The sequence below is a fragment of the Lycium ferocissimum genome, unplaced genomic scaffold (genome assembly GCF_029784015.1).
Source record: "Lycium ferocissimum isolate CSIRO_LF1 unplaced genomic scaffold, AGI_CSIRO_Lferr_CH_V1 ctg285, whole genome shotgun sequence".
Classification (NCBI taxonomy): Eukaryota; Viridiplantae; Streptophyta; class Magnoliopsida; order Solanales; family Solanaceae; genus Lycium; species Lycium ferocissimum.
The window spans coordinates 634,546-660,322 of NW_026724299.1; the positions used below are offsets into that span (position 1 = coordinate 634,546).

At 34.7% G+C, this 25,777-nt stretch overlaps 1 protein-coding gene and 1 long non-coding RNA gene across 2 annotated transcripts; one reads left to right on the top strand and one right to left on the bottom strand.

Moving 5' to 3' along the window:
- The first annotated feature begins 461 nt into the window (after window positions 1-461).
- Window positions 462-1,254, top strand: LOC132043794 (uncharacterized). Its single transcript, XR_009411937.1, has 2 exons — window positions 462-712; window positions 930-1,254. It is a non-coding gene; the product is annotated as an uncharacterized LOC132043794 (long non-coding RNA).
- Window positions 1,255-4,538: 3,284 nt separating this feature from the next.
- Window positions 4,539-7,985, bottom strand: LOC132043757 (protein CHUP1, chloroplastic-like). Its single transcript, XM_059434223.1, has 5 exons — window positions 7,838-7,985; window positions 7,552-7,729; window positions 7,357-7,439; window positions 5,786-6,544; window positions 4,539-5,708 (listed from the first exon to the last, which is right to left on the bottom strand). The coding sequence occupies exons 2-5, from the start codon at window positions 7,685-7,687 to the stop codon at window positions 4,848-4,850; spliced, it is 1,839 nt and encodes a 612-aa protein (XP_059290206.1). The 5' UTR covers window positions 7,688-7,729; window positions 7,838-7,985; the 3' UTR covers window positions 4,539-4,847.
- Window positions 7,986-25,777: the final 17,792 nt, after the last annotated feature.

Sequence of the window (25,777 nt, forward strand, 5' to 3'; positions counted from 1 at the left end):
AGAAATAAAGTTACATAGGAAGAATTTTTTGGATTAAAAGTACCAAAAATAAATAAGAGTAATGACGTGCATGAAACTTCAATGAATTTAGAAAATATTGTTGGTCTAGTCCAGAGGCGGATTCAGGATTTAAACTTTATGGATTCAACCTTTTAAGATTCTTGGTTGAACCCATTGCATTTTAAAAGTTATGAGTTCATGTCTATTATTTATTGTAATTTTAATTAATTTTTACACATAATACTCCGTGCCGAAAGTTAGGGGTTCAATTGAACCCCACCTTGAATGTTACATACTCCCCTGGTCTGGTCAATAGTCTTTTTTTAATGCTTAAATAGACCTCCGACTACGTAATTTCCTTGGTCTGGTTGATTGGGTGACTTGACTTCATCTTTTATTCATACTATTTAATTACTTCAGAAATTCCCTTTGTTATTCCTAACCTTTTCATTTTTCTCCAAGTCAATATACTTGCTTGTTTTGTAGTATCTGTACACACGGTCAAAATTCATATAAATACATCCAAACGCATTGAGCTTGATATTCAAGTTCTAAAAAAAGCTTTCAAAATTGTTACTTAATAATTCGTATAGGTTTGCAATGGCAGCATTCTCTAACTCCATAAGGTCCATAATGATTACACTTATGATTTATGCTATTCTCCTGTCTCCCTTGCTATTATGGTCCTGCGATGCTGCTAGAACCCCTCAAGGTATATTTTCACATCATAACTATCATTATAAACATAGTATTAGTCACTTATCAAACTTGAAAATTTATGTGACATTATACTAACTAATTCATGAATCAAGGCAGAGACGAATCTAACATGTAAACAATAGGCATAAGTACGGTGATTGCCATTGAATTCTAGATCCGTCTCTAATTGCTATATGTTTTAAACTCACGTATGTGTTTTCTGTCTACAGAATTCGTGGCGAGCAAGTCTACCGTAGCATGTCTTCATTGTGTGGGGTGTTGTGAACCACCACCCCCAGGTGCCTGTTGTACCCGCTGTGGTTGTTGAAACTCCTCTTTTCTACAAGTCAAATGAAGAAGTCTCATGATAAACAATTGGTGTGTCTCTGAGTAATGTGCATGTTATACTCAATAAAGAAACAACTTGGTTTCTTTAGGTTAATTAGGCGTGTTATTTGTACACTGTGGGAAATGTCGAGTTTGTAACGTTTTGTATTTAGTGAATAAATTAAGAGAAAAGATTTCGAGGAGGAAATCCCGAAGTTTTATCTTTTCTAGTTGGACCATTCATAATTATTTTGATTAATATGTGAAATTAAAAATTAAAAAAGAAAAACAGTACTGCTACAAAACCAACAAAGGAGGAGCTCAATTTTGTGTTTTTGACGACCTAAAGACAAACTTTCGTTATTGTGGTAGCGCACTAGCGGCCACTTATGTCAAAAAGTCTTGATACCCCTATTTTAGCGCACACAAAAATAAAAATGGCACAAATATAAAACTTCGTGAGCCGTTGTTTAAGTTTTGTCCTTGTTTAACAATTTTGTGCAAAATTGATCCTGACGCTACAACATAGGCACGTCTTACCAATCCATAAGACAATGAAATTCTAACAATAAAAGAGAATGAAGATTGTACTAAAATTATAATGAGAAAATTACACCATTAGTCACGGTATTAATTTTAAGCACGTAATTAGCATAGCTTCTAAAATTCTTCAAAAAGAACACATTGTAAAAATATTATACGGAAAAATTATCCCTTAAAATTAGGGATTCAATTAAATCATTATTATCATTTATTCTCTCTTTGGTAACAGGCAAGTCCTTTATGATTGTTAATCTCTTTTATTTAACCGATTAATACTTATATTTCTCATTTCTCTCTCTTCAACTAATACATCCTCATCTCTCAATTCATCTCCATATTTTCTTCTTGCTGGCTTCGAGTTATGCAGGATTTACGCAAGGCTATATCTATTTGATGCAGGAAGGGTGAGAACCACAGTAATCATCCACACGTACAATATACATAATAAAATTTAGTATATAACGTGTAATAAAATTATAAGAGGTATATAAAAATTTAGATACAGTGTATAATTAAATTATAGGTTATATCTAATCTATTATAAAAGGTGTAATTAATTATACGAATATTATTCTATGTTGTAATTAATTATACGAATATTATTCTATGTATAACATTTTTTTTTTGGAACCCCAGGATAACCCGCAGCCACTACACCCTCTACCCTTCAGGTGAGCACTCTGTGATGAGCACTGTGTCCGCACTGGATAAACCCCCCACTGTGTAATAGCCTGCAAACCACACAGGGGATGTAAACCGCACTAGGCAAGCCCTATGCGACAGGCTCGACTCAAAAGGCATTGAGGGGGGATCGATCCCAGGTCATGTGGATAACCACCCTCCAAACCAACTGAGCCATCTCGAAGGACTATGTATAACATTTTTATTATACTACGCATAATACAAATCACATACCATGTCCAGAAAGGCGCTATCAACACTGAAGTTATTGTACTAAATTGTGTTCAACAATCCATCTCTCATCGTGTTGAATTAAACACTTTGATTTTATTTTCCATGGATGAACAATGAAAGGAGGTTAATTAGAATAAGAAGGAATCATGGATGAACAATGAAAGGAGGTTAATTAGAATAAGAAGGAAGTAGAAAAGGTTTAAAAAAAAAGCAAATAAGTATGAAACTGTACAAAAGTAGTTACAAATATGAATGAAATTATAGGAATTTATGTTATTCACGTCTAAATGGTTATCTTATTCATAGCAATTGGTTTACTATAAAACTCTTAACTGTCATGTAATGTTAATTATTTTTACCTGCTATGAGTATGTAAATATTATTATATATTGTCTACTTATGTTTTTTCCCCTATTATTATGACGCGCTTGTCATATAACTAGTTAACAATTAACACATGCAAGTTTTGTCAATCTGGCGAGACTTGTGAACAATTTAATAACTTAGGAGAACAAAGATTATACTAAAATTATGATGTTGCGCTCATCATAAACTTGTTGAAGTATGATATTTTATTAACTTGTTGAAGCGTATTTAATTGAAAATCTAAATCACTCACGAATTGGTAGACGTAATGTCGCTCAAATTGGGTAGGATTCTGTTCGTTAATAGTTCTAAAATCCATCTTGATAATAATTTTTAGGCTAAAATTTTGTGGCCGAAGATTGATATTCATATTAGTTGATTATTGACGAAGAATTTTGAATCGGTTGAGTTAAATAGTTGTGACTTGTGACAGCCTAATTTACCATACAATGATTATAATTTGTTTTGGCAATCGCATTGAGAAAAGAGACTATGGATACATAAGATGAATAGCAAGTCAAAGATAAAGGGCGAAATGGCCTCCTTGTGTGTTTCCGGTTTAGTATTTGGCAAAAAGAAGAGAAAGAAACAAAGCTAACGCAAGGAAGAACAAAGAGAAAAAGAGGATATACAGAAACTAAAAGGGTGGATTTTAGAGGGCTACAGGAGATATAACTAGACCAAGTCATTCGACTAAGATAAGATAATGATAATTAAACTGTTTTTCATCATCCTAGTTAAGTAAATTTCTTGAAGTTGAATTAAAATAAGCAAGACGTATGTAACATGAGATTTAATAATCATCAAAGTCATTGACTAAAATAAGAATATAAACTGTTCCTTATCATCCTATTTAAACTTCTTGAAGTTGAATCAAAACCAACATTACGTATGCAGTACAAATGACTAGGTAGTGTAATTAACCTTTAACTAATCATCAAAGTCATTCGACTAAGATAAGAATAATAATTCGGGATTTGACATTCTAAGAGGCAATAAGAGTAATCTGGAGAAGTTTTTTTTTTTTTTTTTTTTAGCTCTTTTGGTATAAAGTAGATTTGACAAGTTGAGTATGAGAAGCAATAATTTTCTAAGATGAGGATGATTGTAGCTTCCTTGTAAACATGTCTAAGAATCTCTGAAAGTCAAGCATGACTCCTCATCAATATATGTAAAATTATCACAGGAAAGCAAATAAGACTTTGATTTAGGAGATTTCCTACAATACACGCAGTTGCTTCAAACCTGCATTAGTGAAAATTGACACATACCAGAAAAAATAAAAGGCAACCATAGCCCATAAGTCAGAAGATACTTAGCACAAGTTGCATTAATGATCCTGCATATTGAAATTGACTGAGCAACGCATTTGAATCAGAAAATCTTACATGGGCTTGGCTCCTTGTCATCCACATGAAAAAAGAACCAATTTTGCTTTTCCATCATAATGAAGAGATCAAAAGTTCATCACAATTACTATTTACTTTAAGAGTTTAGAAGATGAATAAGCATTCATGTTGATTCTCTCACATCGGTTGTAGATGGGTTTTTGGTCTCCTTATATGGACTTGAGCAATCCTTCCCTCATGAGCTAACTTTTGAGTTTGAGTTAGGCTCAAGATTCATTCTGTACAGTTCGTGTCAAGGGGTTAATTTGAATTAAAATGAAGAAAAAAAGCACCAGAAGCTACATAGAAAATCAAACATTGATATCTAATGTTACACACATGTATACTCTTTTCTTCTGTTTCCTTTTGCTAATCAAAATTTCCTCATGATAACTTCCATGTAAGAAGCTGCACACTAGTTTGTATGTTACATTTGGAATCTTTGTAGGACTACACAGTGTAAACAACTGAAGTAATCATGTTGCAATAAGTTGATTTGCATGATGAAGGATCACACAACTATAGAACCTATGTCTACCTCTATCCATAAAGAGGGGCAACAATGTTGGGGAAACAAAAAAAGAAGCAAGTCTTTTATATTTATAGAAGTCAGAAGAAACTAATTGATGCTGCTCTCTTGCGAACTGATGCTTTAGAGCGAGAACCTTTCAAAACTTCTGCATATTTCATTAACTCAGATTTCTGCACATTTTCTTGGTCATGGTCATTTCTTTTTTCTTGGGGTGAATCAGCAAGACGTTTAGAGATATAATCTAATGAGCCCACATCACTATATCTCCTCATACGTGTCAAATTTTTTCTGCTTTCTCCTTTATCGCTCCTTGAACCTTGATAAACTGAATGGAAATCTATAAATTGTTTGGATGAACCCTGAGATGATGTTCTTGATCTGCTACGGAGCCTAATAGCTCCAGCATCTATAACAGCTGTATCTGAATTGTAACCAGAAGAACTGTGACTGTGAACGATTTCAGGAGAACTCTGACTACGATGATGGTCCTTTCCCCGTACTAATCTCATAAGCTTACCAAAGACTTTACTTTTGTTTGAAGAGTCAGCCTTATGTGCTGAATAATTATCAATAGAAGTATCATCAAACTCACAAGAGTCTGAAAGATAGGATTCCTGGGAGGATAACAATTCAGAATCAAAATCTGGAATGTGGATCCCCTTATCCGCTTGGCCTTCTTTATTTGCATATTCAAGAATTAGTTGCTTGGCTTTCTTTTCGGACTTGGGGCTTAATGTTTTACTGAGGTCCCTTGCAGTTGTTTTCCCTTGGACAGGCTGATAGTTCCTCAGTTCATATCGCAAGCAAGCATTTAACCATCGAAGATAGACTAGTTCCTCAGCATCACTGCAGCGATCTGCTTGAAGCTGCTCAACTTCATTTAATAAATCTTCATTTTGCTTTCTCAGTCGTTGACATTCTTCTTTCAGTGCTTCCACCTATGACAGGAAAAGGTCAGCAAAAACACATGAAATAGACAAAGTTGAAAAGGAAAGTTCGCGAATTAAAGACGTACTTCATCATCTCCAAGAACAGAAGTGGCAAGGGTCTGAACAGATTCTAGTCTCTCAGCCAGTGTCAAGTTTTCTGCTCTTAAGCTTTGGTTAGATTTCCTCAACTCATCAGCCTCGCTTGCCAAGTCATTGAGTTTTTGGAGCTGTAACGGAACGTCTGATTCAGTTTCAACAGCATTCTTTTCCTCGTTCTGCAGCTTCAGAACTCTTTCTTTAAGGGATAAAATCTGTTCCTTGTGACGATCAGCTTCCAACCTGAGTTTCTTTCTTAGCTGCTTTATTTTCAATTTCGCAGCTTCAAGATCTGACACAACCTTTGCATAATCAGCCACTTGAGCCTCTAATTCAATCTTCTCTGCCTTCAAAGACTCGATCTTTAACCCCAAATGCTTGGCCTCCATCTTGTGTATCTTTAGACGATTTTGAAGCTCCATGACGGCATTTTCTTGCTCCTTGAGGCCATAATACTCAAGCAGTTGGTTCTCAAGAGTTCTCTCCCTTTCTTTAAGAGTTTTAACAATAGTCTTCATGTTCTTAATCTCTTGCTCATGGTCATCCCTTCCAACAATTTTGTATTCTTTTAGTGAATCTGCATCCTGCAGTGGCGTTTCGACATCCTTACTAGGTGAAAAACCGAATTCCTTTACAAGTTCATTGAACTCCGGCAAAAGAAGCCCATCTCTATCTCCATCAGACCTACAAATTGTAGATGGACCACTTTTAGAACTCTCAATAATGCTTTTTGATATGGAGATCTCCTCCTGCCATAGAAACAAAGAAGTGATTAGCTCACAAGCAGGACAAATGATCAACAATCTGTTAATAGGGAAGCATTCGAGATAATCATTCAATTCTTTTCCTCTCCAAAAGTAAACTATTAATAAGTACATCCAAAGCATAATCAGAGTGAAAAGGAGAAGGGAAGAAACAAGAAAAAAATCATCTTTACGAGAAATTAACAATTTAAAGTTACAGAATGAGCAATACGACACCATGAACATTGCAGTCACTAGAGTCTTTTGCTGCTGTACATAACAAGTGAAAACAAAAGCAAGAGTTATACTGCAAAGGCCCAACTCAAATACGGCAAAAATTAACTGTTATCATGCTTGAAATTATTACTTACAAGAAGCTCTTCCAACTATAATTAATCATTTCCACAGTTCATTCCACCCTCTCTAATATAACACTTATCAAAGCAATCTATAACCAACTAATACATCCTATGCTGATAAATTGAATAAGAGCCTGTTTGGATGTACTTAAAAAAAGCAGCTTATAAGTTGAAAATATTTTTATGCTTTTAGATAAGCAAGCAAAGTTCCAACTGCCCAATTATATTTTTTGAACTTATTTTAAACATAAAATCGCTTTATGTTCTTACTCAGCCAAACACTCAAAAAAGCGAAAACAAAGTTTTAAGGTGGCAAGAACTTATAAGCCAATCCACACAGGCTCTAAATATATAATCAAAAGGTTGTCCTTCAATTCCAACAATATTTTAGCTCAAAACTTAAAATTAGATAAGTAAGAACCAAGAACATCAAAACAAGAATCATCAGTATGAACTTACATATCTCTCTGGCACATCGAAAACTGATTTCCGCGAGGCAGGTGTTGTCTGATCATCATTTTTGAGCTCACCTTTTTTACCACCTGTAATCAAACCCAAAAAACAAAAAAATAAATGAGGAAAAGAAGTCCAACAAAGGAACAAAAGGTCCAATTTTTTTGTCATTTCTTAGGGTTATGAAGTTTAGGGACTAACCTGAACTGGTAGAGGAATTGGAGGGCTTGATTCTTTTGCTTCTGAAAAAGGTAAAGATAATTCCACCAAGAGAAAGAGCTAAAGCAACCCCAAATTTCAAGATAACAGGCCTTATGTCTCTCTTGTCTCTCATCATCCTTTGTTAGCACTAAATTCAATATTCAATCATCTCTTCACTCTGTACATAAAAATCCCAAATCACAAAAGAAAAGCAAAGAACAAGATCCCTTGTTAAAAAGTTGAATAGAACCCTTCACAAAGTTCTTAATTTTTACAAATTAAGTACTGTACAAGTTTTCTGGGCATCTAAGTTGACGTGAATTCCAACAGGGATAGAGAAAGAATCAAGTTAGAAAACGTAATTTGAATGTGGATGTGTTGTGTTACAGTTTATGTTTGTCTGACTCAGAGGACACGTAACTGCAAATGGACAATTTTAAATTATTATTATTATTCTATTCTAATGTTTTGCTGTTTTATGATTTGTAGGGCTATAATGTAATATGCCAATGGAGAACCAACCTGGACCCCGTTCGTCGGTAGTTGTCTTTTCATCGAACCACAAATATATACAAAAAATAAATGGACTTATGTCAGGTGTAGAGCCAGTTGCAATATGCTTTCCATCTGCTTCTTGACTTTACGTATTTCATTCATCGACTTTCATATAATTACCCAGACTCGAAATTATTGTTATTATAAATTGCTACTTCATCCGTCTCAATTTATTCGATATAGTTTAATTTAACATAAAATTTAAAAATAAATGAAAAACTTTTAAAACTCATAGTCTAAAATAAGTCATAAATATTTGTGTGACTGTAGATCATTTCATTAAGGATAAAAAGGGAATTTTTAAGTTACAGTATTTCTAAATATAAAAATATATAATTCTTTTTGGTACATATTAAAATTTAAAGTGCATCATATAAATTGGGATATAGGGGCACAATTTGTTTGTCTTACTTTTCTTTTTACTGTGTTTCAAAAAAATATGTTTCTTTTCTTTTTTTGCAACTCTTTAATTTCAATTTTTCCACGTGACACATTTTACATATCTTTAATTTAATACTACAAGATTCAAAAGTGTTCTTTTCTTTCTTAAACCCCGTGTCAAATTAAAACCACACAGACAAATTGAAACGGAGGGAGTACTATTATATTTCCGTTGTAAGTTAGCTCTAACTCTAATGTTGTTGTAGTTGTATTAATTTTCGTAAAACCTAACATGAACTTTATACACAAAAAATATGAGCGAAATTATAAGCCTTGAGCGAGATATACATATTTCATACCGTTTTCATATTCAAAATTTGTAGCAAACTTTTTAAGTTTTGAATGAGATATACATATTTCATAAATTTTTCGTAAACTAAATTTTGAGCGAACTTTTTAAGCCTTGAACAAGATATAAACATTTTATACACTAAATTTTGAGCGAACTTTTTAATCATTGATCGAAATATACACATTTCATACCTTTTTCATACACAAAATTTTGAGCGAATTTTTTTAAATCTTGAGCGAATTTTATTTTATTTTAAGAAAAAATTAGTAAAATATATATATTTTGAAACAAATATTTCTTGGAAAAAAAATAAAATTTAAAAATAACTTGAGCAAAAATTTTGTATATATTTTGTAAGAAATCTATTTGGATGTTTTGTAAACTGAAAAGTGTCATCATATTTTGTAAATATATCCTATTCTTATGTATATATAGGTCATTCTCCTTATTTGAAAAACATTTACAATTGAGGATAAAGTATGGGATAACTACACAGGCAATTTGCAGGATTGCCCTTCGCTGGAGGTGGTCTTTAATTTTTACCCCTCAAAATGGCGGTCTTTTAATTCTGCCCTTCAGGCAGAATTTTAGCCCGTGCCTATGCAAATTCTACCTTAAGGTCCAAATAGGCAGAATTTGCATGGCAGATTTGTTCAAGCAGAATTTTGCAACCTCTGCCTTGCGATTTTTTTTTTTTTTTATACTGAGCTGGGGTTCGAACCCACAATCTCAGGGTGTTAGGCGAGGGGCAATACTTAAAGACCACCAATTTGAAGGGCAAAAATTAAAGACCACCCCAAATGAAGGGCAATCCGCGCAAAAAAAAAGTAACTACACCATGTGGCTGTTAGAAAATAAATAAGGGAAAAGGGTCAAAAATACCCCTCTACTTTGGAAAAAGGGCTAAAAATATCCTCTGAACTTATTTTGGGTCAAAAAACCGCTAAATCGCTCCCAAAGTTTTCAAATGTACCCCTGTCTTGACGGAAATTATCCAAAATAACCCAAAATTATTTTTTAAATCCGCTTCATCATTTAAACCCGACCCAACTAAATAATAACCCATAAGATCCCTTATTCCCCCAATTCCCTCAAACTTCAAACCTACATATTGGGGGAATAAGGGAATCTTATGGGTTATTATTTAGTTGGGTCGAGTTTAAATAATGGAGTGGATTTAAAAAATGATTTCGAGTTATTTTGGGGGGATAATTTCCGCCAAGACAGGGGTATATTTGAAAACTTTAAGGATGAGAGGGTATTTTGACCCAAAATAAGTTTCTGGAGTGATATTTTTAAACTTTTTTAAAGTAGAGGGGTATTTTGACCTTTTCCCAATAAATAAAATAAAAACTGGCCCTACTTTATAAGAGTTGCTCGATTTGAATCCTATAGATAAATTAATATCAAATGCTAGCTCCGAATCCCAATTCTCCATTCTTTTCCCGTCCCTCTATTCTAGTACAACCGCTCTCCCCCTCCAAGTATTTGTCTTGGACCTTAAACAACATGATCTCCTCATCGCCACCATGAAATTTTAATTGCATCTGCTCCGTCATGTACTGTAATAGACGTCGCCCAATAATCTCTTCTCCTCCTCCTCCTCCTTTTTCTTCTTCTCCTTCTTTTTTGGATTTTAACAGTGTAATGAATATCAAGAGCTTTTGAATTGGGTATTAGCATGGTGGATTGGTTATTTCATGGTGGTCGGACACTGCTTTTACTGCAGTTGTGTATAAGAAATGTGTGTATTGGTTATTTCATGGTGGTCGGACACTGCTTTTACTGCAGTTGTGTATAAGAAATGTGTGTATAAATATATATATATATATATATAAACATTGTTATGCAATGTATCAAAGATGAATATACATAGTTATATAGTGTATAACAATTTATATATTGCATAATGTGCGTATAAAAGTAGTATTACTGAGATGTATATACATTGTTATAACAATGTATATCATGTGTATCACTGAGTGTAAGAGTGTATCTTATGTTTATCACTGTGTATAAGAATGTATCGTGTAATAGCTATCAATCTCGTAAAATTTTGAACTTTTTCTTGTTTTCAGCTACCAAATTAACTTTAAATAGATGAAATCGAAAGTTGAATCCTTCATAATTTAGTCTTGCTATTTTAAGAAAAATTAGACGAACCTAAGCTTTTTCTTTGGTGTGAATCTTTTTTCCACTTTTATGTTTGCAAGGAGAGTTCAAAGGGTTGACTCAATCATATTAATGTACTTATTTAGGAAGGATCCATCTTAGTTGTGTGGGGAATTAAAAATATATCTTGTAGGAATTTTTTCAAACTATGTAAATCGTTAGGTTCTAGGAAAATTGATTAATGTTTGATGTAGGTTTTGAGCTATGCGGAGTGAAAATATTTTATGGGCTACACGGACTGCAAACTATATATTTGACTGATATATACCTGTAACTTTCGCTAAAAGAAACTTCCATTAGATAGAGCAGAAGTAGTGGATATGGTCTGAAGTTTATGCTTTGCCAATACCTCAAGCTGAGTTGTAATTGTTGCACTTGGTGAATAAAAATGTCCAGTTTCTTTGCCAAAAAAAAAACTTGCATTAGATACTCTTAAAAGTCTAAACACCCCTAAAGATGAATTTAAAGACAATTAACAGAACCGTCGAAACCAACTATTTCTTTCACGTTTATATATAATATAAATGTAGTCTCTTTCTTCTCTCTCCTCACGGGTGCACGATAGTGTGCTGCTAAAGTGCGCCTACTGGCCGGATGGCTAGAAGAAGGCCGAGAAAGGACGCTACAACCATGGATATTAATGATACGACAATGCAGAAACAAGTAGGGAAAGGGACGGGACCTAAAACAAACTCACAACGCAATGGGAAAACAATTACGGAGGCTTGGCCGGCACTACCAAATAAAGGGCCTATTACCCCAATCGGAGGTGGGAAGACTACTGATAAGCAAAACCGAAGACAATCGGGGATCGCAAAGCAAAAAACCCTAGGACTCCTCTAGAGTCATTGGAGGCTGAGCAATCCACTGTAGCTGTGCGGGGTGGTATAGGTGCGAAGAGCAATAGCCCAACTAGGGTTGTTCTGCAAACGATCGTAGGGATCCAAAAGGAAACAAATGCACCAGCGGAGGAGACTACGGAACAGAGAACCGATATGCCTAAACCAACTACTGACAGGGCATGGAATACACTCTTTCAAGTCAATAAAATGGCTGAAAAAAGGTATGAGTCTTACGTTATTGCACCGACAATTCGAGATGGCAAGAAAATAGTTGTGTTAGATAAAACAGAGGTAGATATAGGCAATGAAAAATGGAAGACTGCATTAATTTTGTATGTCATCAGTGCATCCCCTACTATTGCAAGTATTGGTAGGTTTATTGAACACAACTGGGAGTTTATTGCTAAACCACAAATATTCTATCACAATGAGGGATATTTTGTGGTAAGGTTTGTCAGTGTGGATGATAGGAATGAGGTCTTGTACTCAGGTCCTAAAATGTTAATTAATAAACCTATGATACTCAAAGCTTGGTCAGTTGATTTTGATTTTGCAGAGGAGGTGTTAAAGACAATGCCACTATGGGTTAAATACCCAAAGTTGCCTCTTAATTGCTGGGAAATGGAGGCATTGAGTAGAATTAGTAGTGGAATAGGGAATCCTTTATATGCTGATGAGTGTACAACTGTTGTTGAAAGGATATCAGTGGAAATGGACATCACAAGGCCATTACCAAACATTGTACAAGTCCAGGATCCCAATGGGAAAATTTTCGACCAAGCTGTACTGTATAACTGGAAGCCACTGTATTGTGTTATTTGTTGCCAACTTGGTCATGACTGTTCCAAAGATAGACAGAAGCCACCTGCAAAGCCTGTTACTAATGTGCCAAAGGCAACAAAGGAGACTAAGCAAGGAGATGTAGAAAAAAGGGCTGTAACTAAACCTCAAGAAGATGCCCCTGGCTTGAAACAGAAGGAGGGTGTATTTAAAGCTCAGGTTCAGCAGCAAAAACAGGCATGGAGGTCTAGAAATGGGCAAGTTCAACAGACTAGCCCTCACAAAATGGTTGTTAAGGTCACACCCCCACCATCTGGGGTGGATTGGCAATTAATGACACAAAAGGAAACTACTAGAAGTAATAGGCTTCCCACTACTGCTACTGCTGATGGTTCAATGAGCGATACAGTAAATAAGAGCAATATGAATAATGAAGCTACCACTTCTTAGAGTGAAATGACAAAGCTGAGTGGTGCAGTGTGTGAACTGGAGCCTAAACCCCCCTAATATAGTTCAATGATGTTGATAACATGGAATGTGAGGGGTTTCAATAAGCTTTATAAGCAAAGAGAGATGGTAAAGTTTGTAAGAGAACATCAGGTTAGTCTTATAGCAATAACTGAGCACAGAGTAAACAAAAAATTTGCATATAAAATAGTTAAGAAGGTTTTCCCTAGATGGAACTGGGCTGATAATTACAATTCCAATAAGCAAGGTAGAATTTGGCTGCTGTGGAATCCCACCAGAGTATCAGTGAGGGTGATTCAAAGTCAAGAACAGTTCATTCACACCTTGGTGGTTATTGGGAATACTCAGTTCCTATTAACTGCTATTTATGGTTTGCATACTGTCATTACTAGGAGAACACTGTGGGATGCACTAGAAAGGATACATATGCGGGGTTCAAGACTCCTGGATCCTGATGGGTGACTATAATGCTATAACAGAGGTTGATGATAGGTTAAATGGGGCAGAGGTTCAGGACTGTGAAATTAGAGATTTTAGACAGTTTATTCAAGACACCGGCCTTCATGAACTAAACACAGCTGGGAGAGAATTTACATGGTCCAATGGTACTATTTATAGTAAAATTGATAGAGCCCTTATCAACTCAACTTGGATGCTGAACATGTCTACAACTAGTGTGACTGCAATGAAACCCTTGTTTTCTAATCATTCCCGACTCTGTCTATCCATTGATGAACAACAAAGGGATCCTCATAGACCTTTTAGATTCTATAATTATATGGCAGAGCATCAGGGATTTCAGCAAGCTATAAGTAAATGCTGGTCCAGACATCTCTAATATCCCTCCCTTAAACAAGTATGGTTGAAGCTTATGCACGTTAAGTATGGGATGAAGAAGCTAAGAATTCCAAGGGATAGTGGAGAAGATAGATACAAGAAGACAGAAGCTGACTACTATGCAAAATCTTATAGCAGATGGGCACCATCCAGAGCAGGTATCAGAAGAAAAGTTGTTAAGAAGTGAATTTGAGAAATGGACAACTATTGAAGAGAGTATTTGGAGACAAAAGTCAAGAGTTCAGTGGTTAAAACTGGGTGACTCAAACTCAAGGTTCTTCTTTGCAAGTATGAAAAGTAGGGTAGCACAAAATAAGATCAACTACTTAAAAACTGACTCTGGTCAACTGGTATACACTGATCAGGAAATTGAAAAAGAAGTGTGTGGTTTCTATGGTAAGCTACTGGGATCCAGAGTTGGTTCAATACCAGCAATAGACCCTGGGGTTATGAAGTTGGGTCATATCCTTGATGGAGCAGACCAATTGAATATGATTAGAACTGTAACTATAGCAGAAATAACTCAAGCACTCCGGGACATTGATGATATCAAAGCACCAGGTCATGATGGGTTTAATGCTTATTTTTTCAAGAAGGCTTGGGGGACCATTGGTAAGGATATTGCAGATGCTATTATAATGTTTTTTAGTGATAATGTACTGCCTTATGAAGTTGATTGTTCTAGTGTCACTTTAATTCCAAAAGTGAAAAACCCAGTGTCATTGAAGGAGTACAGGCCCGTCTCTTGTTGTTCTGTCCTGTATAAAATCATTTCAAAGATTATCACTAAAAGATTGCAGTGTGTAATGGAGAAAATAGTTAAGAACAATCAAACTGCCTTTGTTCGTGGAAGATTAATCAGTGATAATATTATATTGAGTTATAAGCTAGTTAAAGGCTATAAAAACATCTCTCCTAGATATATGCTTAAAATAGACATACAAAAGGCATATGATTCAGTAGAATGGGCCTTCCTAAAGCAAGTTCTCATCGGTCTGAATTTTCCAGATCAATTTGTGAGGTGGATTATGGTATGTGTATCTACTGTTAACTATGCCATTGTGGTAAATGGGAAACTGTCCGAGGCATTCCCAGCTAAGAAGGGACTTAGACAAGGGAACCCATTATCCCCATATCTATTTGTGATTTGTATGGAGTATTTGAATAGAGTGTTAAAACCTTTGGGTACTGATCCAGATTTCAATCATCATCCAAATTGTGCTAAATTGAACATTGTTCAGCTGGGATTTGTATATGATCTGCTTCTGTTCTGTAGGGGGTGATGAAATATCTATCTTTAAAGTGTATGACTGTTTTTTTAAGTTCTCAGCAGCTTCTGGCCTTATAGCAAATACTAGTAAGAGCTCTATCTATTTTAGGGAGGTAGACAATCTAACATAACAGAATGTGTTAGACAGATTACAATTCACTAAACGGACTCTACCTTTTAGATATCTTGGGGTGCCACAAAGTACGAAGAGACTCACTACTATGCAATGTGTACCATTAATTGACAAGATCATGGGAAGGGTTACACCTGGACAACAAAACTTTTATCATATCTTTGGTAGGCTTCAACTTATCAAGACTGTGCTCCTTGCTGTTCAAACCTTTTGGGCCCAGATATTCATACTTCCCAAGAAGGTGATGAAGGCTGTAGAAACAATCTGTAGGACTTTCTTGTGGACAGGGGATACAACATCATCCAAGAAAGCTCTGATTGCTTGGGAACAGTTATGCTTGCCCAAAGTGGCTGGTGGCTTGAATATTCTTCATGCACAAACATGGAACAAAGCTGCAATTTGTAAGTTACTCTGGAACTTATGCAGGAAGGCAGATAAATTGTGGGTTAAGTGGGTGCATGCTTACTATCTTAAGCACCAAAGTGTAGGCTTACTATCTTAAGCACCAAAGTGTATGGAGTTTTTTTCGAAATCAGGCTTCATGGATGCTAAAGAAGATATTTAAAGCAGTGGGGACCTTGGAAGCTGCAGGTATAGATGAACAGCAGATCACTAATGCTTCCACTTCCTCTATAAAACAGGTTTACCTCAAACTTAGGGGAAATTATCCAAAGGTAAGTTGGAGAAGATTTATATGCAACAATCATGGTGCTCCTAAGTGGATTTTTATACTGTATTTGGCTCTATATAGAAGGCTGTAAGCTAGAGACATACTGAAAAAGTGGGCTATAATTGAGCAAACTGCCTGTCCTCTATGTGCAACTGAAAATGAAACAGTGGACCATTTATTTTTCAAGTGTGGATTCTCTGCAACAATATGAGAGAAAATGCTAGAATGGCAAGGACATCACAGATGTGCAATGGAATGGAAAGATGAGGTGGAGTGGATGGTTATGCAGGTAAATGGGAAAGCACTTCAATCTCAGGTATATAGACTGGTAACTGCTAGTTGTGTTTATTCATTTGGCAGGAAAGGAATAACCGAGTCTTTCTGTCACACCCTAATTTTCGATAGGGCATGATGGGCACCTGACCCTTACCTAGGGCCGAGCGAACCCGCTGACTCTCGTAATACTCATAATCATACTGGTCCCTTAAATCATGACGTGAATGCATAACGCAAGCCTTTCAAAGAAACATGCTTTTAGACCTTCTCAAGTCAAATAAAATTTGTAATCATAACAAATCTGTAACATAATGCATATTGATATATCGGCTTACATAGCCGCTTACAAAATAAATCTGTAACATAATGCATAATGATATATCGGCTCGCATAGCCGCTTACAAAACTGACATATCATACACTCGACTCTGTCTGCAAAGTCTCTAACATAACCCAAGATATCACAACTTTAACACTCTGACTCGGCAGCACTCCGGGAGAAAATGGAGCTCGCCAATCCCGCTGGAACATCTTCTACTCATTTGTATATACCTGCGCGGTACGAAACGCACTTCGAAGAAAGGGGTCACGATTTTAATACGTACCGAACATATAAAGCATGGCATACCGAAAACGAGGTCATAACCGAAGTAAGGAGTACAGAAAGTGAGCATAATAACCAGAATACCAAAGGGCTTGCATCTGAAATACAAATCGTACATAAGAGGTACAGAAGGCAAATATAATGATCAGAGTGCCAAAATGCTTACCTCTGAAATACAAATCATGCATATCAATGTCATGTATCATATCCGGCCCATAATGGGACTGAGTGACATAAGTAAATAATCACTTCGTACATATGCATATATAACGTGTCCTGACCCTCCAGTGAGGGACTCGGTGAATAGAGTCATCATATCATCATGTCATCACATCATCATGTCATCACATATCATATCATATATCACATGCGGTCCGTAACGGGACCGGCATGATTTAACGTGGTCGCCACTCCATCTTTGGCGCCACAACACATCATACTTCGGAATATTGTATACCTCCGAACACATCATACTCCGTAACACATCATACTTCGTAACACATCATACTTCGTATCACATCATATTTCGTATCACATCATACTTCGGAAAACACATCATACTTCGAAATATTGCATAGTGCGCACGATAACACAGCCGGCCCAGGACTAGGCGAAAGAGGTAATAACAGAATGCACGAGGTAATCGTGAGAAACCATATGCAATTTAAAACATTCACAAAGACTCAATAGAGTAATCAGAACAAACTATCATTTACAAACCAAACAATAGCCAAATCAAGTTTCCTCCGAATGTCACTCGGGTACATATCAAATAGACCTTTAGAAATCATAATTACGTATCAAAATCATATGCATAAAAATTCTCATTTCAGACTCACCAGATAAGTAAGTAATCATACTCGGGGGTCGGGATGATAGCCATATTATGTTCTTTCAAAAAGTCGTTAGGACTATACAAAGAAAGTCTTGGGGCCCACGGATATGCATCGTACCAATCCGGGCCCGCCCACGAAAGTTAGAGGTATTATACGTTATAGAATCACTTACGAGCATATCAAAGCTATCCGGTTCTGTCTATGAAAGTTACGGACATTTTTAGACATAGGAGCCTTTAGGAACAAAACCGTTTATACAACATTTTAAATCCAATCATATCAAAGACATATAAACCATAGCTTGACCATATAAGGATGCCAACATCAAGAAGCAAATATGAATCATAAACATGCTCTAACTTAAGAATGGAGTTACCCCTGTTGGCACAAATCATGTCATATCTTACTTCCATCTAAGACATGCCAAAAGAAGGAAAGAGTAAGCTTTACATACCTCATTCGCTTCCTAAGCTAATACAAACTTAAGTCTCGGGCTCTCCAAGAGCTACAATAACGTCATTAAACGCCAAACATTAGCTTTAAGTACTTAAGGATCCGATCCCAAGCCATCACTTTATTTACAGAAATTTGGGCAGCATTTCCTCTATAAGTTCAACAACGCCGAGAATTCAACTCGGCCAATATTATCAACAACAATACCAACAACCATTCCAACAACATCAATAATGAATTCAAAACGCATTCTAACATTGGTAATTCTTTTCTACATAATTCGACGACATTCCATTGGCATACGACTCAAGCACATATAACCAAACCAACATCAATGCTCGCACGTTCAATTACTAATCCGAGATCATTCAAACAATTTTCAAGAACACTTTAAACAATTCACACAATATTTCGAACAACCCAACCAATATACTACCTTACCCGAAACTTCCCAATTTCAATAGGAACAACAACAACACATTTCTTTCTTTCAAATTCATCGACTACACCAACAATCCATACTTTAACAACATCATCTTCATAAATACAAGAAACTACATATAATACGCATTAGCTTTCAAAACAGCCCACACATGATTGTAACTTCAATTTGAACCATTAAACTTTCATTTGCATCATAGAATCTACAACACAACAATCCAAACATGCTAAATAAGATTAGTTCTTCACTCCTACACTACACCACATATACACGGCCACAACACACACACACGGCCAACATCAACATCCATTCTTTCATGAATTTCATTCATTTCCACATACTACAACATACACAAACCATGCATAACATATGAAAATAAAGATTGAACCTTACCTTCTTCACCCCACTTCATCTCTCGACTAGGCTTTGTACATGGCAACAACGAATGATCTACTTGCTCCAACAACTATCCCACGTTGTAGAGGACCTTCCAATTAGTAGAGAGACTAGAAGAAAATAATTTTTCATGATCAAAATTTTGGACACCAAATTCGGCTGGGCTATGGCCGAATGGTTCCCCTTATTTTTCTCCAAGGTTCTACAAAATTCTAAGGGGTGGAGATGATGAATAATAATGAATTAGTCATCTTCCTATACTTATATAAATCACACAAGTGTACCATGGCCCACACCCCACACATGGCAACATATGGCCATTTTCATGAAATATCAAGTTTCCAAAATTTCACTTTTGACCCCAAATTTTCCTTAATATTCCATACCAATAAAATCATAAGTAACTCATGCCTTAAAACAAAGTCGGAAAAAAAAATAGCCTTGTCGTTAACTTTCCGCAATTAGCTCGGAATATCCCAATGTACAAAATACGGGGTATAACACTTTCAAAGCAAACAAAGGGACCCTGGTACTCTCATAAGACAAATCATTCAAGAGGTTATGGTTAGAGGCAGTATGTAGGCAAGAATTACAAGTCAGCTGGCCTAGATGGACTACTACCCTTCTTAGTTTATTTGATTGTTGATGGTTGTTTGGGGTTGTGTTTAGTATAGGACCATGGGACTATGTCCATGCGCCTATTTTCCTTTAAACTCTGTACAAAATGCTACTTTAGTTAAATAAAATCATTATTTACCAAAAAAAGAAATGTAGCCAAACTAAATTACTAAAACTCTTGATGTAAAATTCAAAATAAGATATAAGAAACAATGTTGAGCTTGTTATAAATATTATTTATTTATTGTGGATGTCTATCTCTAGGAGAAAAACTAGGGTTTATGACTTTGGGACTAAGCTATTTCCCCCCTATAAATATGGAGGCTCTCCTTCATTGTAAAGGCATCCATAACAAGAGAAATAAAGATATCTCCTCTATTCTCTCTTTTTCTCTCCAATATTTTTCTTGCTTGCTTTGTTATTTTATAACACATTATCAGCACGAGTCGCTAATTTTTTATTAAAATTTAGTCTATATTAATATTATCGTCTATGATGAGAGCTTTACAGTATCACCCGTGGCTTACTGGAAATCAAGGTATTATCCCTCCTATTCATTATAGTATATTGATTTCGTTATTTCTAATGGCTGCTGCAGTGAAAAAAGAAGAGGAAGATAAACTCTCTTTTTGAAGGAGAACGGTTCAATATTGTATGTAATTAGATATATTTTCAGTCATTCATGAGGTCTGTGGCTCGTAAAAAATTATGTTATGTGGCAAAAGATAGATATGGCCAATACCGGTAATGTAATAAGCCTTCTGCTTACTGTAGATTTAATATTTTTATCAACACTTGCCGAGTCACTATGTATATATGTATTAGTATGCAATAGCTATTTTAATGCTTATTTTCATCATGACTAATTAAATGATGGATTATGAACTAGATAACAATAGTAATAATTCTTCTTGAACTCCAGCAGAGTTCATAAAAATGTACGATCACCAGGTGTGATAATATATTTTATGTTTTCATTAATCACTAGAAGTGATAATCTTTTTATAGGTTTATTTTGATTATTCATGAAGACATGGTAGAAAATTCTCTATATTATACGTGTGCCTCAATTTCCTCCTGAAGTAGCAATATTTTAAAAGAGGTTCTAAGCGACCATAATTTTATATGGTTAAGACACGTTCATATGATTATGTTTCATTCGTGAAGAATGAGAACTTTTGATAAATATTACAAATAGAGATCCAATCCCTGAAGTGATCAATGTGATGGTACTTAGTAAAGAACATAAATATACGTGTTGTTTGTTGTAAAAATAATACGCCTCACCTTCAGAAGAGGTAGAATAATTGAGAAGAAATAGTTTAAAAACTCTATACTTTACTCCTGAATTAGTAAACACTGAAATTTACTCCTGAAGTAGCAAACTCAGAAATCTGTTCCCGAAGTAGCAAATTTTGATCTCTACTATTGTTTATCTCATGACCCTAGCAGTGTTTAACTAAAATTTCTTTTATAATACAAACAGTATTTAAGAAATATTGGTAGTACAAAATTAATCAAGGCTTCAGAAGAGCTAACTATATCTTGAAGATCATGACACTAATAGAGTCCAAACAATATTTAATTATGGAGAATAAATTAAAGGCTCCTGAAGAGCTTATATACTATTATGTTATTCGTTCGAGGTTGTATTATATGAAATTGTTATGATCGAAATACAAGTTGTAGTAAACCCGAAATTTACTAAAGTAAATGACTATCATATTGTAGCTATTAATGATGGGATGATCAAATATCTTCAAAATCATGGTGGGTAATAAATATCTGTGTGAAAGATTACACACCTTATTCTCCAAAGTGTACTATAATATAAGCATGATGAAAGCACATGTCACGGTAACCAGAAGTTTATCGATGCGAAAAGAATTCATGTCATAGTAAATAAGAAGTTTACTAAAACAAATAGCACATGGCATGGTTAACCTGAAGTTTACTAGTATAGACAATTTTATTAGTTGGCATTAACAATTTGGCCATCCCGAATCAAATACGATGTGCAGATTGAGTATTCGACATATATTAAAGAACTAGATGATTCTTCAAGAATTTATTTGTGTTGCTTGTTCTCATGATAAGTTGATTATACTGGCTAATGTTGGGATTGAATTCCCTAAATTCTGAAAAATATAAAAGGTCAATATGGGCGCACTCACCTGTTATGTGATATCTTAAATAGATGCATCAATGAGATGGTCACATGTGCGTTTATTGTCAACCTGCAGTTTGACATTTATAAAATTACTTGCTCAAAATAATTGAGTTAAGAGCACAATTTTTAGATTATGTAATCAAGGCAACCATCTTGATAATGTTGGTTTATATCTAAGTGGTTTGGCGTTAAATGCCTCCACTAAATAGCTAAACCATTGCTTATGAGAACAAAGCTTCATGTGCTGGTCTGAGATATGATGTATTGTATGCGATACCACTTGTATGCTTCAGACCGATAAATTATGATAAATTCTCCCCTCACAATTGGTTCAGGGTGTGAACCAAATATTTCTTTCTAACAGTTTTTTATGTGTGGTATATGATTAACTAATCTATCATAATACACAAAGATGGATTCCCCCCCCCCCCCCCCCACCCCAACAAAAAAAATGGTATATATGTTAGTTTTTCTAACATAAGGGGGAGAGAATAAGCAACTAATAAAAATATGCTATGATCCTCATTCAAAGATAATTCAAGTTAAATGCTCGAAGCATTTGCTGATCCAAAACTAATTTCATATTTCAGCTGCAAAATGCCCTTATTAACATTAATGTCCCTGAAGGATAAAGTATACCACGTGCATGAAGCATGATAGATCAATTGGTTCTAAATGAAATAATCCTTGAAAAGGGAGAGGAGCAAATAATCAAAATGGTCATAATAAGGAGGCAATGTGCTCTTGAAGAGCATGCGATATTACCCCTCATGAGAGGTTTAGGTACCTAAAATAATGAAAGTGATGAGATCTCAATAAGTTATGTCACATTGCCAACCGATACAAATGATATCGTCAACGATATCTTTGGTACAACATAGCGCAATATTGTAAAAGATTGTGAGGATCTGAATTCTATGTCTATAAAGCATGCTAACATAGACATTATTACCAAGTGAAATGACGCATTTTGGTAAGCTTCAAGCTTATTGGACCCGGCAATTCCGTATACAATTAGAAAATGTCACGCATTTAAATATTAATGGATATTGTCACTTGACAAAATTTATATGAAAATTCTTGAAGAATTTTAAATGCCTGAAGCATATGTGTTCTAAAAATTTGTTCATAATTCTTATATGGATTAAATCAAGCAAGGTGAATGCGATTTTATCCTAATGAATATTCATTGACTAAAGGTACACATGAATCTACTATCCTTATGTCTTTATGAGTGTAAATTGATTACTTGAATATTATTCGAACTCTTGAAGAGTTTCCACAAGCAATAGATTATCTGCTGAAAGAAGTTGAAATGAGAAAATTGCAGAATTCTTTGGTCCTAAAGTGCCATATCTCTATGCAATTGATGCATTTATATATTTTGCTATGACTACGAGGGATTATAGTCATACGATGTTGTTCGAGATGACAGTTAAATCATATAAAGATAACATCTCTTTATAAAGTAAGTCAGGAATGCACTTAGAGTGATTTCAACAATATTATATGCCGATGCAACTCTATCCAAAGACTGAAGATGCAGCAACATACATAGCCCAACTAAAGAGAGGATTCATAAAAGGACAAGGCATGTTTCACCAAAGTTGTTCTTTGCATGCGATCTCCAAAAGAATGGTGATATCAACGTGCAAGAGATTGGTTCAAGTGATAATATGGTTGATTTGTTCATGAAGTCTCTACCAAATGCAATTTTTGAGAAGATGGTGCACAAGATTGAGATGTAAAGATTCAAGTTCTCGTCAGGGGGAGTTAATACGTGTTGTACTCTTTTTTCCTTTCAAGGCTTTTGTCCCACTAAATTTTTTCTTGTAAGGTTTTTACTGAGGCAACCAAATGGCATATTATTAGAAATGTGTACTCTTTTTCCTTTACAAGAATTTTTTCCACTAGGTTTTTTCTAGTAAGGTTTTAATGAGACACATCATCTATCAAATAGACATCCAAGGGGGAGTGTTATAAATATTATTTATTTATTATTGTGGATCTTTGTCTCTAGAAGAAAAACTAGGGTTTATGACTTTGGGACCAAGTTAATTTTCCCCTATAAATATGGAAATTCTCCTTCATTGTTAAGACATCCATAACAAGAGAAATAAGAATTCTCCTCTCTTCTCTCCTACTCTCTTTCTCTACAGTATTCTTCCTTTACTTTTATTGTTTTATAATAGAACTAATAATCTGCTAAATTTTGAGTCAAAGTGACCATATTTTTATAACATATGGCAGGGGAGGACCCACGTAGGTCCTGTGAATTCACATGTTTATATAGAAAATTAGTAAAACTATCTGCGCTTCGCGCGGTCATAAAATATTTAGTGCATCTACAAAAAATAATTAGCATGTCATTAATGAATTTAGATAGTAGTTTACACACTAATAACCTATTTGGTCAAGTTTTTTTTTTCTGAATAAGTGCTTATTTAAAAAAAAAGTGAGGTGTTTGACCAAGCTTTTGAGAGAAAATAAGTGCTTCTGGGGAGATTCAGAAGTTATTTTTCAGAAGCTAAAAAAAGTAGCTTATGCCCAAAAACACTTTTTTGAAAAGCATTTTTGAGAAAAATATACTTAGAAACACTTTTTAAAAGTTTGACCAAACATTAATTGCTGCTCCAAAATGCCTATAAAATTAATTGGCCAAACATACTATAATACACTTTTCTATGAAAAAATATAATAAGAAATATTTCATGAGTATTAAAAAATTAAAATTTTGCACAAATACCATCTCATGACTTCTAACCAATACAAATAAAAACATTAGAATTAATCATAGTTGTATATTGAGAAGATAAAAATATAAACTATTTTGTTACTAATAAAAAGTGATATATAATAAGCAATAAATTAGATGTTATTTTCTTTAGTTCCAGTTTTTTCTGATTTTCTTGGTGAGAATTCTGTTTTTCTTGTTATCACAATCGCATCCGCAGTCAATTCCAATACTTGTAACCGTTCATCGTTCATTCACTAAACTAATTACAAAAATTATATCCAACCTTCAATAAATCAAACTATCACTTAATATAATAAGAAAGCAGGAACATTAGATAATTAAGCACCACATAGATTCATCTATTTCCATATAATGAGACTGCTTTCTTTTTTAAGAAAAAGATAGACAATAGCACATAAATGGAAAATTTGTGCAAATATCATTAGATAGATCATGCTATTTAATCATATTATTTAAATCGAAGTAGAACAAAGCGTATAAATCCATAATTTTTCAAGTGAAGGAGAAAAAAGAATTAAGAAAAAAACCTTATATACTCTCTTTTATGCTGGATGTATGTATAAGATTTGAGTTGGTAAGCAAAACTCATTTTTTGCTCCAAATTTGCACGTAAATTACATCCTCACCATTTTTTCTACTTCAATCACAGATTCAAACTTTTTTCTACTTCAAAAGGCCTAATTCTTCCCCGGTCAAAAGCTGCTTAAATTCTCCCATAAAGAACATCCCTTGTCCCCGACAAATATGATTGTTGATCCAGACCAGGGTAAAAATGGACTAAAGTTAGAATGTGAAGAGAAAAGACGTTGATATTGCTCCTGTGTAACTTTAATTATCATTATTATTCTAACAGTTGTAACTGTTTCACTTCTTCAATATAATTGTGGCACAACGTTTCATTCTTTGTTTTGGAAAGATGAAAAAACTGTTTCGTTATTCAAATGGAAGCAACGTTTCATTTTTTCTTTTGGAAGGCCGCTACAATTGAGGGGGTGTGTCTTCTGGATTTTTAAAAAGTGACTTTTGGACTTTTTTTTTCTTCTTTTCAGTAACACATAATTATATAAATAGGAGAAAAGCCAAAAAAAATGAGAAAAAAGAAAAATGCAATTGCTGGTCATAGAAATAGCGCCACATCAATACTTGGCTCTCTTGTTCTTTATATATACTAGACTAGACTAGATAGCACGGGCCCAACACTTTGGATTATAGT